The sequence below is a fragment of the Montipora foliosa genome, chromosome 1 (genome assembly GCF_036669935.1).
Source record: "Montipora foliosa isolate CH-2021 chromosome 1, ASM3666993v2, whole genome shotgun sequence".
NCBI lineage: Eukaryota > Metazoa > Cnidaria > Anthozoa > Scleractinia > Acroporidae > Montipora > Montipora foliosa.
This window is the reverse complement of record NC_090869.1, coordinates 66,383,524-66,400,225: the sequence shown is the minus strand read 5'-3', so window position 1 is coordinate 66,400,225 and position 16,702 is coordinate 66,383,524. Positions and strand designations below refer to the sequence as shown.

General features: G+C 37.5%; 2 protein-coding genes across 2 annotated transcripts; one reads left to right on the top strand and one right to left on the bottom strand.

The window, feature by feature from the left end:
* Positions 1-900: 900 nt before the first annotated feature.
* Positions 901-3,951, bottom strand: LOC138005586 (BET1 homolog). Its single transcript, XM_068851792.1, has 4 exons — positions 3,844-3,951; positions 3,632-3,747; positions 2,376-2,432; positions 901-1,147 (listed from the first exon to the last, which is right to left on the bottom strand). Exons 1-4 carry the CDS (start codon positions 3,857-3,859, stop codon positions 992-994), a joined length of 345 nt encoding a protein of 114 aa, XP_068707893.1. The 5' UTR covers positions 3,860-3,951; the 3' UTR covers positions 901-991.
* On the top strand, positions 3,944-16,425 carry LOC138005569 (2-amino-3-ketobutyrate coenzyme A ligase, mitochondrial-like). The gene is made up of 12 exons (XM_068851780.1): positions 3,944-4,094; positions 6,582-6,811; positions 7,797-7,886; positions 8,202-8,421; positions 8,992-9,088; positions 9,680-9,766; positions 9,965-10,047; positions 11,688-11,797; positions 12,598-12,699; positions 13,914-13,989; positions 14,457-14,504; positions 15,813-16,425. Exons 1-12 carry the CDS (start codon positions 3,959-3,961, stop codon positions 15,917-15,919), a joined length of 1,386 nt encoding a protein of 461 aa, XP_068707881.1. The 5' UTR covers positions 3,944-3,958; the 3' UTR covers positions 15,920-16,425.
* The last annotated feature ends 277 nt before the right edge of the window (positions 16,426-16,702 follow it).

Sequence of the window (16,702 nt, the reverse complement as noted above, 5' to 3'; positions counted from 1 at the left end):
GAAACGAGGGACACTTTTCATGTAACAAAAATTCATGTTTGAAATTACGGAGAGTTTATGAGTCCAAAGGATTGGGGCCTTCAGTTTGAAAAATCTGACCAAAGCCATAGTTAGACATGCGAACTTGTTGTGAGCATTAGACAGTTAGGGAGTTTAAGATCTGCGACGCGTCGGTAACGAAAACGTCATTTTAAATTGCAAGTTCAGGTTTATTAATCTTTTTCGTCGTTATGTCGGCTTGTCTAACTTCTAAAAACTATTGCAACTCTCCAGGAACTGAATTAGGAGGTGCAGTATTGAAAATACGACAGAAAATTAAAATTCGCTGCCTTTTGTTCACGTTCTCCGTGAAAGATTTGCCGAAATCGTGAAAGAAATGTACAAAAATGAAAAATGCACGTGCACAGCGTGCAAAGCTATTGTTTTTGCTCATTAAATATGCAAAATTTGTGACGTTTTCGTTGCCGTCGCATCATAGATCTTAAACTCCCAAATAGGTGAAACAAACTTGGTCAAAGTGGATGACTTTCGAAGGTCCGAAATATTCCGGTCGGCCCGTTCCATTTCACCTTCAACAACAAGTTCCAAAAACCTCTTCCCTGTTCCCATCACCATTTTTTTTTGCTGTAGCATTGCTACACTGGCTAGGCTTCAACAAACCGAGACATTGGATTTGGGGAGGGGAGAAGCTGCCGGATAGATCCAGCCCAGTGCTTGGAGATAAACATGTCACCCAGTTTGACACCCCACCCACAGTTCTGCACCAGGCACTTTTCTATTGCCAGCAAAATGGAGACAAGCCAGCAATGTCTGTCAAATCAGATTTTCCTTATTCCACATGCACCTCTCTTTTCCCTTCATAATTTTTATCTCCCAAAGAAATTAAAGAATCATGACCACTTGCAAGAATAGATAAAATTTATTTACAATTTGATTCCTCTGATTTATATTCATTTTATACTTAAGAACTAGTATTAATTTCAATTGTTGGCTATCTTCTCTTGATGATATACCAGGCCACAAAGAAAACAAATAGACAAAACAAAAATAAATAAAGCATGACCCTGTGGTGTCCTTTTTTGGTCAATGCTGTCAACCGTCCCATCGTGGATGACAAAAGTGAGCCACCAGCGTCAAAATCTGTGTCCTGAAATACACCAGAATCAAGTTAAATTTTCATGTTATGAAGCTGCATACTGAAGCCATTAAGAAACGGTCCAGATGAGAACGATAGCAACAACGGCAACGAACATGTTGGAATTCAATTGGTGTGCAAAAAGGTGATAACTTTTCTATTGTCTGTACTTACTTCTGATTGGCTTAAACAGCAAAAGTTAACAAAACTTCATAAAAGCAGTATTATATTCATCCTTACTTTCCAACCATCTTCCACCTTTCATCTGGAGTCAGTTTAAATGAATTCCACAGAAATCGTATGTGGGGAACATGTAAAATTGTAAACGTTTCTTGGCTTTTGTTTTCAACTCTTGTGATTGGTCAAAATCTTTTAACACAAAAAAAATACCCTTTCAAAGTGGGCTGTAAATGAATTTTATTGTGTTTTAACGGCTTTCCTGTAGGTTTATGCATTCTCTGTGTAAAAATGATAACATTCCTATGTGGGGAAAGCCCCGTTGCCGTATAACAAAGGAAATTGCTATCCACCTTACACGGATCATTACTTAATTGTACAGATATAAAATAAAATGAAAGTGGAACATTATCACCTGATCAATCATTTACTTGCGATGATATGGGGCTACATTAGCGTTTCCTTACAAAGAAACGGCAATTTATTTTTGTGAAACTAGAAACAAAGTTATGTTACTTACAAAGCGTGGGCAAGGAAAAAAAGCATTGTTCATCTACACTTTGTGGCATAACGTTATCTCTAAAAAATGAACATTCCCTGGAGATTGTTAGGTAATGCATTAAATTTTAATGTTACAGTAATACGTCAATGGCATCGCTTTCTGGTTTGAAAGCAGTTCTCCTGGAAAGTGCTGAACAAGTAAAAGTCTCTCAAAACTCTCAATCATAGAGATTGTGCTCATTCGTGATGGCTATAAAAAGGTCACTGATTGCATTTAATAAAATCAAGGCCCTGATCATCACCTGTAAATATTTCCTTGTTTCAATAATATTGGCAGTCTTTTTAATTTATTAATGGGCATTAACCCATTGACCCCTGGGAGTGAGACTTGTCGATGGGGGGTGGGTCAGAAATCAATGGGTTAATAATAATAATAATATTGTTATTATTATTAACCCATTGATTTTTGAACCAATAATAATAAGATTATTATTATTATTATTATTATTATTATTATTATTATTATTATTATTATTGGTAGGTATTTCACAAAAGTACTCACCATTTCACCGAGCATTTTATTCTGATATCTGACTTCTTGTCCAATGTCTATTGTTAGCTATGAAAAAGGCAATGGATAGATTGTGAGTGCATAAAGATTTTTCTATGGCCAGTATTATGGGAGTCGTCAAACTATTTCCAGGGAGGGCAAATACCCATTTTAAATTTCGGAGAGGCCAGGGTATGCCCATGGGTCTCAGAAACCCTAAACTAGATCACACACAGCCATGTTATACAATAATATTCTTGCCTAAGCATCAAAAACACGCACCCTATCGCCACTGCCATTTACAATATATAGGTGAAACACAGAGATGTCTCAAAGACAGATTCAACAGTCACACATGACTAGCTGATTTTCCTTTTTCTAAATGGGAAGCAGGGTCGACGCAGTGGTGTGAGCACTCGCCTCCCACCATTGAGGCCCAGCTGAGGTTCGATTCCTGGACACCATAAATGGGTTGAGTTTGTGTTGGTTCTCCAGTTTTCCTCCCTCAGCAAAAACCAGCATACAGTTGATTTCAGCTGGCTATAAGCTGTGCTCCAAGATCACACATGGACCGTATAGCAGCTGCCAGAGGTGCCCTAGTATGCATTCAGTTAGACCTTTTTGAGCTGGATTGTTGAAGTACTTTGTAATGAATGGCTAGCGAGACAGTTATTATTAATTACAAATACCAGCAAAATACCAATTTAACGAACACGATACCCTGTTCTAGACCAAACCTCTCTGATTTCTGATACCCAATATGCTGGGCCAATTCCTTGAGAGTAATAACTTTTGAGCAACACAAAAGTCATTATGAAAATCCCTTCTCCCTAGAATTAGTTCTAATTCTTGAAGTTAATCAAATGCGACATAACTTCGTGGTGTTACACAATATGTGCACCTCTCCACTATTTTATTTCATCAAGCCAATCAGAAAGACCTTCCATGTTCACGAGCCAGATACTGGAGACAAACTGCCGAAAAATCTAAAAATTATCCCCCACGTTTATAATAATGTCCTGTATATATATATGATAGTATGCTGGCAATAATTAACAATTGGACCCGTTGCCCGCAAGGGCTACGGGTCAATAGCCCATGAGGCGAAGCCAATTCGGCTTCGCCTCATGGGCTATTGACCCGTAGCCCTTGCGGGCTACGGGTCTCATTGTTAAATAGCGTAGCGACTTTGTAATTTGTAAATGTCCATATTTTTTTTTCTTCTCCTGAGATGACCGAACCTTAATACAAAATATTCTAGGCATTACCGATTTTAATGCTTGCACTTTACTGGATAGATGATCAACCATTCTTTCGTTTTCTTCTTCCAACATATTATGATCTGTTCGTTGGGCCATGTTGCCTTGGCCTTGAAAATCGGAAGCTGAAATCAAAAACAAACATCAGCAATTTTCCGCTCAACGATGTATAAGAATTACCATTTTTAAAATCCAGAGTCGTCATAGCATTTTTACGTTACCGTGAGCTCGTCTCATAGCGATAAAAACAGTGGAAGGTGGTTAAAAAAATTCGAAATTTCTTGATGTGTTTTCAGAGACGTGTCCCAGAAAAAATTCAAGTTTGTGTTCAAGTACATGACGTGTCAAACAAGTTTCGAAAGAGCCGCTGACAACCAAACACGTGAAAGTAAAGTCAAAACAATTCGTTCACGAGTTTTTCTTCAACGATATCGACTTTTTGAGATGTCATTGATCTCATTATTCCCAACAGGTAAGAAGAGCGATAGTTCAATTTCCTGTCTCCGTTTCAGCAGACAGGTAGCTCCCGCGTACCAACATAAAGAGACAAACATTTATTCTTCTCGACTGTAATCGTAAACTAGCAGACGGAAACATCGAAATGTTCTTTGCTTAATCAGCCGAGAATTTCATCTTTCCTCATACGGTAGTAAAAAGGTTTAGAACCGTCGTATTTTATGAGTAAATTTTGTTGAGGATGAAACATTGGGCCTTACCATTAATAACAATAAAAGCAACATTACACACGCTAACACCAACCCGGTGTGGCCAACACCACGCATGCGCACAACCATTTCACCCGGTCAATTAGCGGCCATGGACAGCTGTTTTGGCCTTTTGGGCCTCATCAGCATGGCGTAGCTAACATACCACCCAGGTGTTTTTAGGCACCCCTTTAAGTGGCAGCTTCACATGCCATACATGTGGTAAGATGGGTTGGAAACAGTAAAACTGTTCTCCCACGGCAAGCGTGTGGGAAGGTAGATCACATTTATTAAATCTTAGTCACAACCAAGATGCAGATGCATTGCGGTTCATTTTGCCCACAACTCATTTGGAGGGTCTGTCAGAGAGGCCAGTACAGTACAAGGGTTCCATTGAACCACAGGTAGCCCAAGCTCAGTATACTATTTATAGCCTTTGTATGGGAAAAGTAACTTTGAGCTTATAAATGCTAAAATAAGCTGTAAATGTAGAAATAAACTTCACTTACCTCTACGTATAGTTGTCCTCGTCTTTTCTGTGCAATCGGAGGGCAAATTTGTGTCCGTTTTAGACGGGTTTGTTGCTTTCAAATTTTTACAATGCCGTTAGTTGTCATTTCCCCTCATAAAGAGAAGAAAGGCTGGTGACTCGCAGCGACCTCGTCCCACAAATTGCTCTCGCATCATAAAGCAATGGTCCGAATCGCCATTAAAACATCACAGCCTTAAGGCCAGATAAATTTCCTATCACATCAGCTCAACTCCGGGACCAAATTCCAAATAATGTTCAACTTTCTATAATCTTTCCATGCGTTCAGCTAGATGTGTGGCTATGGCCGTTATAGCTTGATGGCGATCGTATTACATTCTGTACTCTCATTGGAGAATTTGAAACACTTGGCCAATGAGAGTGCAGAATGTAATACGATTGTCATCAAGCTATAACGGCCGTAGCCACACATCTAGCTGAACGCATGGGAAGATTGTAGAAAGTTGAACATTATTTGGAATTTATCTGCCAAAAATTGCTGTGTGGTCCCGGAGTTGAGCTGATGTGATAGGAAATTTATCTGGCCTCAAGGCTGTGGTGTTTTTATGGCGATTTGGACCGTTGCTTTGTGATACGAGAGCAATTTGTGGGACGAGGTCGCCGCAAGTCACCAGCCTTTCTTCTCTTTATGAGGGGAAATGACAACTAACGACATCGTAAAAATTCGAAAGCCACAAACTTGTCTATAACGGACTGAAATTTGTCTTCCGATTGCACAGAAAAGACGAGGACAACTGTACCTAGAGGTACCGGTAAGTGAAGTTTATTTCTACATTTACAACTTACAGTATTTTAGCATTTATAAGCTCAAAGTTAATTTTCCCATACAAAGGCTATAAATAGTATACTGAGCTTGGGCTGCGTGTGATTGAACTGGAAAGAATCTGCCTCTTAGTTTTGACTAAGATTTTAACTCGGAAATGAAACAATAAAATACAAGATTTAGAAGTTTCTTTTTATTTGTGATCTGTGACCTGTGACCTGTCACCGGCTTTTGTACCTGCCGTTCTGGAGCAGTAGAGAAGGAAGCACTTCTCTTTGGGTTTTCTCTGTCCTTGTGTGGGCCCAATTCCATTAGTAGGGCCCAATTCCATTAGTAGGGCTAACACTTACATGGGTAGAAAACTAGCACTTCACATTACCCCTCCAATAGTTAATTCTGTTGAAATATAAGTGCTATACGGCCAACGTTTGCAAAAAACGTAACCCTTCCTTGTAATAGGAAATGTAAATCTTAGTTCTATTCTATTCCAGACTCATTGTTTTTACTGTTACTGGAAAACTTCATTCTATTAGCAGGTCTCCTACACAAACATTTATTTTCTTTCCATCCCAGTGACTAAATTTTTCAAGTAATAACATTGATCAGCATCACATCAAAGCAAACTCTTTTCTGAACTTTTGGCAATTTTCTTTTCTTTTAATTTGTTGTTATTTTGTATTTCAGTGATAAATTGGTTAATTACTGTAACCTTGTAAATAGGCCAAGAAGTAAAATAAAGTTATAAATTATTTTTGCATCAATAATTTTATTACCCTCTGTCAGGCTATTTTTCTGTCTTTTAGAGACTGCATGAAAATCTTCCTCAACATGAGCACATATCTTGTAGATTGCAGAGCTTACTAATGGGTCACTGCCCCATCTGCAGCTGAGATAAACGCCTTACTTGTTAAAACCCTTTTTTTGTATAATTCTTATTAATAGCTTTGAAGGAACTTCATATTACTGGATGCTTAAGAACTTCTGTCCGTCGTGCCAGCAGAGCACAAGCTGCTCTTTGTAGTATTTTAGATGCCCAAATAAGGGATATCAAGCAGGCTGGAACATGGAAGGATGAAAGAGTGATAAATACCAGACAATCTTCAGAGATTGGAGTACAGGGAAGAAGTGATAAACTCCTCAACTTTTGTGCAAACAACTATCTTGGACTTTCTGTGAGTTGCATTCATGACTTGTACATGTACATTGTAGTAAATGCACCTACAATCATGGACATTTCAAATGGAAATTGAAGACCACCCCTCCCCCCCCCCCCACCCCCCCAATTTCAATGACGAAAAAATGGCAGGCTTCAAATGGCACACAGATTCATCATTGATATTGGGGGGAGGGGGTCTTAATTATTCATTTTTATTTTGTCCAAGATTGTAGCGTATGAGCTTCAGTAAATAATTGAATTCTTCAGATGCCCTTTCCCATTTTTGCAAACACAAACCAATACCCCAGATGAGGCAAAAGAAAATCTAAAAAAGGCAAGGCACTTGAGTTTAAAAATAATTATTTAATATGTATAGAGACTATTTTACATTCTAGTGTCTCTGTTTCTGTCAAGTATTTGTAAGGGTAAGGGAGAGTTCAGTGCAAACTACAGCCCCCAACAAATTCCTTGAGACAACTAACAAGAATTACAGAGATTTTAAAGGTTTTGTTTTCCTGTAATTTTCTCAGTAAATCTTGTGAGTCAACATTGGGTGCGTGGGTGCATGGGGAGGGGAGGCGCGAAATGCCATGCCCCAAGAATATTTAGGGTTAGGGTGATGTCCCCTTTAACCCATTGACTTCCGGAAGTGAGGCTTAATCGATTTAATTCTTGAATGTCTAATTCCAGACTATTTTACTTATCAATGGAGGGGGGGGGAGGGGTGGGTTAGGAGTCAGTTGGTTAACCCTTTTGCTCCTAAGGGGCCCCAATTGAGGAGGGAAATTGTCAGGCATCAGATGAAGTAAAATATATTAATTGGTGCCTGTTTTTTAATAGAGAAGGTTCAGAGGTGATATACTTTTTGACTAAAGCTAAATGTTGCTAACTCTTTTGCTCTCTAAGGTCTTCCCCATTATATGGACACGTAGAATCATTGGCTTGATTACTAATAATAATTTAAAAAGTAAACAGTGTTATTTTTCTTGCTCCTTGTGCAGTCACACCCAGAAGTTATTAAAGCAGCTAAAGATGCCTTGGACAAGTATGGAAATGGTCTAAGCTCAGTTAGGTTTATTTGTGGAACTCAGGTAAAACAGCAGACTGTGATTTGGGATTTGTTTTAAGTTCAAAGTGGAAGATATTTGGTTATTGTCTCAGATTATAACTTAAAGGCAAATTAAAGAATCAGCGACAGCCATTTGTACACTGTATATGAAACACTGAGTGGTCAAACAAATGTTTGGCTGGGGTGTAAACCAATGCCCACCAAGGAGGAAGACTGGAAAACCATATGGTGCTCTGAGGAAGTGGATTTAGTATGTTAAATTTTGCTGACTAAGTGTCATAATTATATAAACTTTGGCATTGATTATTGAGACATTGATGTGAAACATTTTTTACAGGATATCCACAAGGAACTAGAGGAGAAGATATCAAAATTTCATGAGCGAGAGGATTCAATCTTATATGCCTGTTGTTTTGATGCAAATACTGGTTTGTTTGAGGCTCTTCTAGGACCAGATGATGCTGTCCTAAGCGATGAATTAAATCATGCCTCAATAATCGATGGAATACGGCTCTGCAAGGCCAAGAAATTCAAGTACAAGAATAAGGACATGACAGGTATAACTTTGGGTGAAACTGTCATTTTAGTCCCTGAAAGGATGAGTTATCCCTTCTGACATTTCTTCCCCAGATTGGAGAAGTTTCATTTGGGTTCTGATCTTCTTTATACCCCCCGGTAATTCAAGAAAAATAATAATGAGACCCATTAGTTAGGAAAATGTAATAGTTTGGTATGCCACCCATTTCTACTAAGCCTGCATGTTGTCTTAGTGGGGTTGCTATCAGTTTGTAAATGGCTAGCCTGCACTGGCGGTTCACGAGAGATCTCAAAGCTGCGAGAAGGCTTCATTCCCCCACCCCAGCCTTCTCACGGCTTTGCCATTTAAGATCCTTCACCTTCTTCAGCAACAGGACCACCAGCAATGCTGAGGCCAGTAAATGGCCAAAAAATGAGAGCATTTTACCACTCCAATCCTGGAAGTCACAAATTATGCAACCTTCCATGGTTGTTGGTTTTTGCAAGTTTTTGTTGAAATGTCCCCTTATGTGTCTCCTCTTTGATCTGTTAAAAGGATCAAATTTCTGAATTAACTTGTGTCACTATTTAATACTGTACAATATTGTTAGACCTTGAAGAGAAACTTAAAGAAGCGGAGGGTGCACGTCTGAAGTTAATTGTTACTGATGGTGTTTTTAGCATGGATGGCAAGGTTGCACCTTTAAAGTAAGAACACACACTGCTTATTTTACAACATGTAGCTATACCCAGCGTAAGAAAAGAGGGAAGAAATAATCTTTTGGATTGAACTGGGTGGCTCAGAAATAAAAACAACCCAAGTGACTTTTCACTGCAGGTTTTTTCATGTTGCAAAGTTTAGACAAAATGTAATAGTGGAAAAGGAATGGAATGACTTTATGACTCCTGAACTGTCCACCATTGTGAGTAAAATCGTCTGGCGTTAGACTACACAGTAAAAATCTATTAGTCTCAGTCCCAGAGGTCAATGGGTTAAGTATCAAAGAAATAAAATAAATAATCTGGGGAAAAGAATGCATGAAAACAAAGGGAAAAATTCCCCTTTCTTCTTCTTATCCGATTACAGCTCAAAATCACTCCATAATGTTGGGGCAATTGACCCTATAGGTTTGGTTGCATTATTCCGAAATGACTGAAGAACCAAGAAGTTTTTTTCCTGGAGTCCAGTAATGCTATAATGCCCAATTTGATGATGAGGTTACATGTGTAATACTGTTAATATTATTATTTTAGCAAAGGTTGATTTTCACCAGTAAAAGGAAACGTTATGTTTTTCAGTGAGATATGTGACTTAGCAGACAAATATGGTGCTCTAACATTTATAGATGAGTGTCATGCCACTGGATTTTTAGGAGCAACTGGAAGGTAACAAAAAGACATAATAATATTATTAAGCTATTTATATAAACTATGACCTGTTAAAATTTATGAACTGTAAGGAAACTACTGGAAGGCATAGTTGTAGTTTCTCACAGCAACCATTTTCTTAAAACCTATCAGTTTGTGAAATACCAGAAGATTGAAAGGAAAAAATCTGAAATAACTATGTCTTATATTCTCTAGGGGAACAGAAGATTATTTAAACTGCAAAGGTCGCGTTGATATTATAAACTCTACCCTTGGAAAGGCTTTGGGAGGAGCAGCAGGTAATGACATGCTGAAAACTTAAAAGTTCTTTTTTCCTATTTTGCAGTGGATGTTAGTGCATTCTTAAGGTTAATTCTTTAAAAGTCCACCAATAGGCCATTTCTCACACACCGCTGGGAGCCATGCCAATTCAGCCGAACCACACAGCCTGACCTTTATTTACATAAGAACATAATTATTGTCATGTACAATGACACAAAAAAGTGGCTAGAGAATAAGTTCACCTCAACTTGACACATTCTACAAGTACTCCACGGATGGGTGGGTGGGGCATGTCAGGCAATGGCGGATCGCAAAACAAAAACTGAAACCTACATAATAAGCCACGTGACCTGAAACCCCTCTGCACACCTATACCCAGACTCCCAGCTGTGTGTGAGAAAAACGTTTTCCGCTTCTTTTGTTCCTCAGCCAGCGGAAAACCGCACTTCTGAGTTGCTGTTTGTCGCTGGTTCAAAACAAGTCTTTGTGCTAAACCATTTTGATCTGCGTGAAAATACACCACTCATTTCCATTTGAATGGGTGTGCACCAGGACTCGGTTTGAAATGGCAATTCGGAAATGCCTCCATTCCCTTTTCTTCCCACTCATCCAGTCGGTGTGGTGGGTTTTCAAGCCATAATATTATATTCTGAGGGAATGGCTTTGTGGCCAAAGTGGACACCTCTGAATCTTCTGTTTAAGGCAAGGCAACATTTGACAAAATGGCAGAAACAAATGATAGCATAATTAGCAATTAATGAATTTGGCTTTTGTAGGATATGAAGAATTCTGCTGATCAAGGAGGGTGGCCACCAAGTCCAAAGACTGAGGTGGATAACACCCTCCAAGATCTGCAGAATTTTTCATATCCTACAAAAGCCAAATTATTCAATAATTGCCTTAATTATTATTATTTATTCAAATTATTTAAAACTTTTGTAAAACTGCTGATAACTACACTGCAGTTGTAGGATTTCTGATATTTTTCTCCTTGAGGTAAGACTCAAAAATTAAGCAATGTTGTTTCGTCAACTTTTTGGTATTGTCCCTGTCTTTATCATTAAGTAACTGGATAATATTTTCTTCGCTCAAACTTGTCAACCTACTCACAGCCATTTTGCTCTTTGTTTTTCTGCTCACCAAAAATAACACAACCTCATCCCCAGGTTTTCTCGGTCAACGGTTCAATAATCTGCTGAAGGCTGCACTTTTAATGCCATTGGTTCAATACGACAAAATTCTTTCCAATTTGATCAACAGCAGCTGGTTATGGTAAATTACACATGTGGTCTTAACCAATCAGAAACAGGGAAATAGTCTGAATGAATAAATTATTATAATTAGCATAATTATTGTGACACAGTAGCATAATAATTATGTATAATAATTTAGCATATTATTATGCTAGTGTAATACTATTATGTTATCACATTCATTATGCTATCATAAGAATACTCATTATTCTTTTCGAATTGGAAAGTTTGTGACAAGACTGTAATATTATTTTATAATCATGTTATGACAATTATTGACTCTCTACACTTTGTCTTCCACACATTGAAAAATTGGATATCTTGACTTGTTTTCTGAACTTCATCATGCTGTACGCTAAAAGATAAAAATAGTATTTTCATGATTGCACTGTATGTTTTTGCAGGTGGTTACACCACAGGACCCAAGCAGCTGATCCAGATGCTGCGTCAGAAGTCTCGTCCCTATCTGTTTTCCAACACACTGCCTCCTCCTGTTGTAGGTGGGGCAAGTAAGGTGAGAGATCTTTTAATCTTTATGCAAGTCGAATCTCGGTACATTTCCACAATTTTTCAGAGGGGTGCACGCACATGCCTCTTGATGCCCCTTGAGTCAGTATCCTGTGGGCAGTGGCTGAACTTAGCCTACTCCCCAAGAAGTGTTTAGGGAGGCTTAGGGTAAGACCCTGGACTGTGATATAATGTAGCAAATACTGCAGCTACGTAAATAATGACTTACATTTTACCAAAAATTTATGCCACCATTGTTGTGTTCAATATTAGGAGAACACAATTTGCAATCTTGGGTATATATCCTGTGCATAGGGTAAGCTTTAGCAACTTTTCGTTCTTGTTTTCGCCATCTTGAATTACATCATACGTGCATTGGTGCATCAATTATGCGCAAATGATGATTGCGCACCTCATGATTGCACTTTGTTTCCATTAAGCAACTGTCAAACGCCTGTCGGAAATCCAAGACTATAATTATTATGCATATATACTACTAGTTTATCATGTTCACACATTTTACAGGTAAAGGAAAATCTATCTTGCCCCCCAGGTAGAATAATATTGATCTCAACATTTCTTTGTGATCATAGGACCAGGCTATATCAGTCATCTTTTCAGAGAGGTTGTGAATTGGGGCAAATTCAAACATTTTTTTGCTTAGAGTTTGATTGGAATGGTTTATTGCTTTTATGTACCATGGTAGGCCGATTTTCCTGCAAAACACCTGCCGAGTAGTGGGTAGATTTGTGAGAATATCTTGGTAAAATATTATTATCATCATGTTTTGGCATTTTAATTTACAAGGTGTTTGATCTGTTAATGAATGGCTCAGAGTTGATTGAACAAGTAACCAAGAACACCAACCTATTCAGAATGCGAATGACAGCAGCAGGATTTACCATTATAGTAAGTACACTGTGCATGTGTCTTTGTGCTTATTATTATTTTATAATTTTGTAAACTTAGTCTTTAATTAATGATTGTTTGATTAATATCAATTAAAACTAAAATTAATAATAAAGTAATCATTATCGTGGATCGATGCTCCATTAGTAATAAGGTACAGAGGAGGCAGTTTCACAATAACTTGAACACTGGAATCCATTGAATAATAATTTTGTAATAAAAAGTATACACGACATCACAAATTTCTAAGAGTATCAATTATATAGCTACTGAATGATTTGTAGTCTTTGTTAAGTTTCACTGCCAGGAGTCACTGGGTTAATGGAGGGGACATAGTTTTTGATTGGTCAACCCATTCGAAAAAACTCCTCAGGTACATGTACCACGGGATGCCGTCAGTAGACAAGTAAAATCATCTGGCATTGGGCAAAGTAAAATCTGTTGAATCTCTCCCAGGGTAAAAAGTTAGCAGGCATTTCCTTACATTTGCTGGGATAATTTCAGCTGCATGTTATTTGTTGTAGCATAATGGTTGATCTCATCAGCTAAGTGCTGCATCATTGAAGGTGAATTGCATGCAACGATCTTGAGCATGGTGAGATGTCAACAAATTTGGCCCTAAGGAGGTGGTCAAGTTTGGTCCCCTGCAGAATTCCCACATTTCAATACACATTTGGTGGATGAAGACGATGCTATTTTAAAATTCTGGGACCTGCCTTGGAAAAATGATGCCACCCATCTAATCAGACAAGTTGGCAGATTAATGTCCTCAAGTGTCCAGAAATTTTCGGTACCATCTTTGCTGTCCCCAACATGCAAACAAGTTCAGTGTCCTAAGACATCCATTACATTGTTGGGAATTGCTACCAATTTGTAATCATGATTGATTTAGCACACTCTCCAATTCGATAGATGGTGTTTCTCTTGAATACAGGATCTCTTCCCTCATTCAATCTCTCTCTCTCTTAAGTCTTCCAGGACGTTCCTCTATTGTTCTTTTTGTTCCATTTAAAGGTTGTAAATTGCAATCTAGCATGTTTACAAATCATTTAATCTAATTACTAACACCATTTCTGACAACAGGCCCAGCCACTTTTCCAAATCCACAAGAAATTGTCCCCAATGCAGTTGCAACGACAACAAATGACATGACCTGTATTGATTATTAATTTTATTCCTGATGGGCTTTTTGGTGCATAATTTTCCCATTTCAGGGAGATAACCACCCCATAACCCCAGTCATGTTAGGAGATGCGCGTCTTGCAGTAGAGTTTGCCGATGAAATGTTAGGTGAGTGACTTTGCACCTGTAGGGATCGCACTCAAGTTGTATTAAAATATTGATAGAGCAAAGATATCATGGGTTAATTATTTGCATTGTGCATATATATTTAAGAGGTCAGCATTCCAAAGAGGACGCTAGAGTACTAACTTATTTAATCATCTCAGGATCCTTTAAATGGGCAGCCCATCCACTTGTATGTCCTTTTGTGTGCTTTTCAGCCTTGACATCTTGATGCCCAAATTAAGAACACACAGGAAGGTTTTTAAATATATGTCTTATTCTTCCCCTCAAAAGAATTGTTGGAAGATAATTCTTCCAGAAGTTTGAATGTAGGAGCTGAGCTAACTAAACACAAAAGAATGCAAAAATGTTAGCATTTGTCCTCGTCTTCAAGAATGACTTGGTTCAGTTAGTTACATCAAAAATCATATTGCATAAAACGTTTACATTTTACACACTTTTATTCTTTACAGACCGTGGAATATATGTCATTGGTTTTACCTTCCCTGTTGTACCAAAAGGTATGTTTTTCAAAGGAGATGAGCAAAAATTACAGAAAATAATAATTGTGCAACTGATTTGTAATGAACCTGAGCCACATCTGTGAACAAGGCTTTCATGAAGACTGAAAAACTACATGTATGAGTTTACTGTGCAAATCCGAAAACACTAGAAATATTTATGAAATGTTGTAGTGTTTCAAGTAAAATGTCAATCACTCGGAGAAAAATAAACTGCAACCAGTAACGGTAATTTAAGTTTGTGGTATCATGTCGCTTCTGATTGGTTGCTACACAATGGGAAATGTCAAAAATCAAATCAAAGTGTTCACAGTTTTCAGATTCGCACAGTAATTGTCACACAACCTATACATCCACGGATGCAATCTTCTTGGTGTTCACATGGCAAGGTGACACTAGCAGTTCCACTCAAGCAACATTTTAGCAACGATCTTTTTAATAATATTATTGCGTTTGTGTTGGGTGGGTAAAGTGAGTGACAGCAGTAAACGTTTTATTTTCAAATAACTTTCAGATTATGAGCGTTAGAACCTAAAACACTCCTTGAAGTCAGGATGAAAAATTCATAGGCAGGAAAAAAAGAAAACCAGAACTTTTTCTGTTCACACGATTAAAGGCATTTTATTAACTGGCATTAGGTCAGGTTTGAGGGGAAAATATTTGTCTCTAAGCAATTAAGGGTGGACCCATACTCTCACTCAATCAATAACTGAATATTATTATTATTTTGACTATTTTGACAAAAATTAATTTATATTTCAGAAGGGTGAAAGCTGACAGAACAGCAATGTTTCAGTCACGTGAATACCCTTTAAAATCATGATACCAAAAATGTTACCCTAAATTAAAGTGTGCTGTATCTAAATTTTTTAAATTCAAACTTTGATGAAGACTATTAAGCAACCCGCACAGCTGCACATCAATTTTGCATTGAGATGAATATTATTTTTCTTTGGGAGTGACTCTCAAGACCCAACTAAGACATGTAAAAAGATTAATGCTCTACATTTGGGTGTCCTCATGATGCCAGTAGCATGCAGGATACAATTTCCATGTAAGATCTGCATGGGAATCAAAATGGCTTGCAATTGTAAATTCTTATGAAAAATTTAAATCACCCGAGCAAGCTAAATTATTGTAACAATTAAGTCACTCCTATTTTCTCCATGAAATCTACTCATTATATTATAACGAGTTCACATTGAAGTGCAAAGTACAAAACATGGCTTTTATTGGTCATGACAGCTTTGAACTTGTCAGCCGAATATTACTTTTACTCACAATAATTATGATTCTAATAATTTGCAGGAAAGGCAAGGATACGTGTCCAAATTTCTGCAGCTCACAGTACAGAAGAGATTGAACAATGTGTAGAAGCTTTTGTTGAAGTTGGGAAAAAGAAAAGAGTCATATAATTCATTAAAAGCCTGTCTCGGCAAGGATAGGAAATTACGAAAGCGTTCTTTTCTTTGTGCAAGATCAAATTTACAGGAATCAAAGCATATAATTTATCTTTATTTTTAGGGTGACACAATAGTATTGGCACTTTTTTGTCACCTTGGATTAAATTAATAAACTGCAGTACAGCATTTGTAAGTTAGATTTGTAGGAACCATTATTTAACTTAATTTGGAGCAAAAAAAAACACAAGTATTTTAGACGGTGTAGGTAGAATCATACTGGATTGAAGGTAAGGCCAGATTCTGGATACTGTTTTGGATGGAATTGTTAGAATCAGGGCTAGCACTAGAGGATTTTCTCCAACAAAATAAACAATTTGGCTGAGAAAACAAGATTTTTGAAGGAGTCTGTGAGATTTGCTCAACTTGTGCTCTCGTCATCCTAAAACTGGTTCACAATTTAAAAAAAAAATTCTTATTGACAAAAATAAAATATGGCAAACCATCTTTGTTATTGTCTCAACAGGAAAGTACATTGTATTGTATTTTATTAAATTAATTTTTAACCAAGGACCCCTAAAGGAAATTTTTTTAAGGTGGAACCCTGACATTAGCTTTTTGTCACATGTTAATTTAGTGATCAGAAACATTGGTTGTTGAGCTACATAACAAAGCGTTGGTGCATAATCCTGTACTCAACAATTCCTCCCTCCTTGTTTTAGATTTAATTTCTTTACAAAGACACACTAAAAAAAAAGGAATTACTTAGCCCTCTCTGTCCATTTGCTTGCCAAACAG

Excerpts from the sequence above, each read along its gene's own strand:
- LOC138005569 (XM_068851780.1), top strand. The coding sequence starts at position 3,959 with ATGACGTGTCAAACAAGTTTCGAAAGAGCCGCTGACAACCAAACACGT. Across the intron at positions 7,887-8,201 it reads GGTTTATTTGTGGAACTCAG|GATATCCACAAGGAACTAGA; the intron begins GTAAAACAGCAG and ends CATTTTTTACAG. Across the intron at positions 13,990-14,456 it reads GTTTGCCGATGAAATGTTAG|ACCGTGGAATATATGTCATT; the intron begins GTGAGTGACTTT and ends TATTCTTTACAG.
- LOC138005586 (XM_068851792.1), bottom strand. Across the intron at positions 2,433-3,631 it reads AAGTGCAAGCATTAAAATCG|CTAACAATAGACATTGGACA; the intron begins GTAATGCCTAGA and ends CCTTTTTCATAG. Across the intron at positions 1,148-2,375 it reads ATAAAATGCTCGGTGAAATG|GACACAGATTTTGACGCTGG; the intron begins GTGAGTACTTTT and ends GGTGTATTTCAG.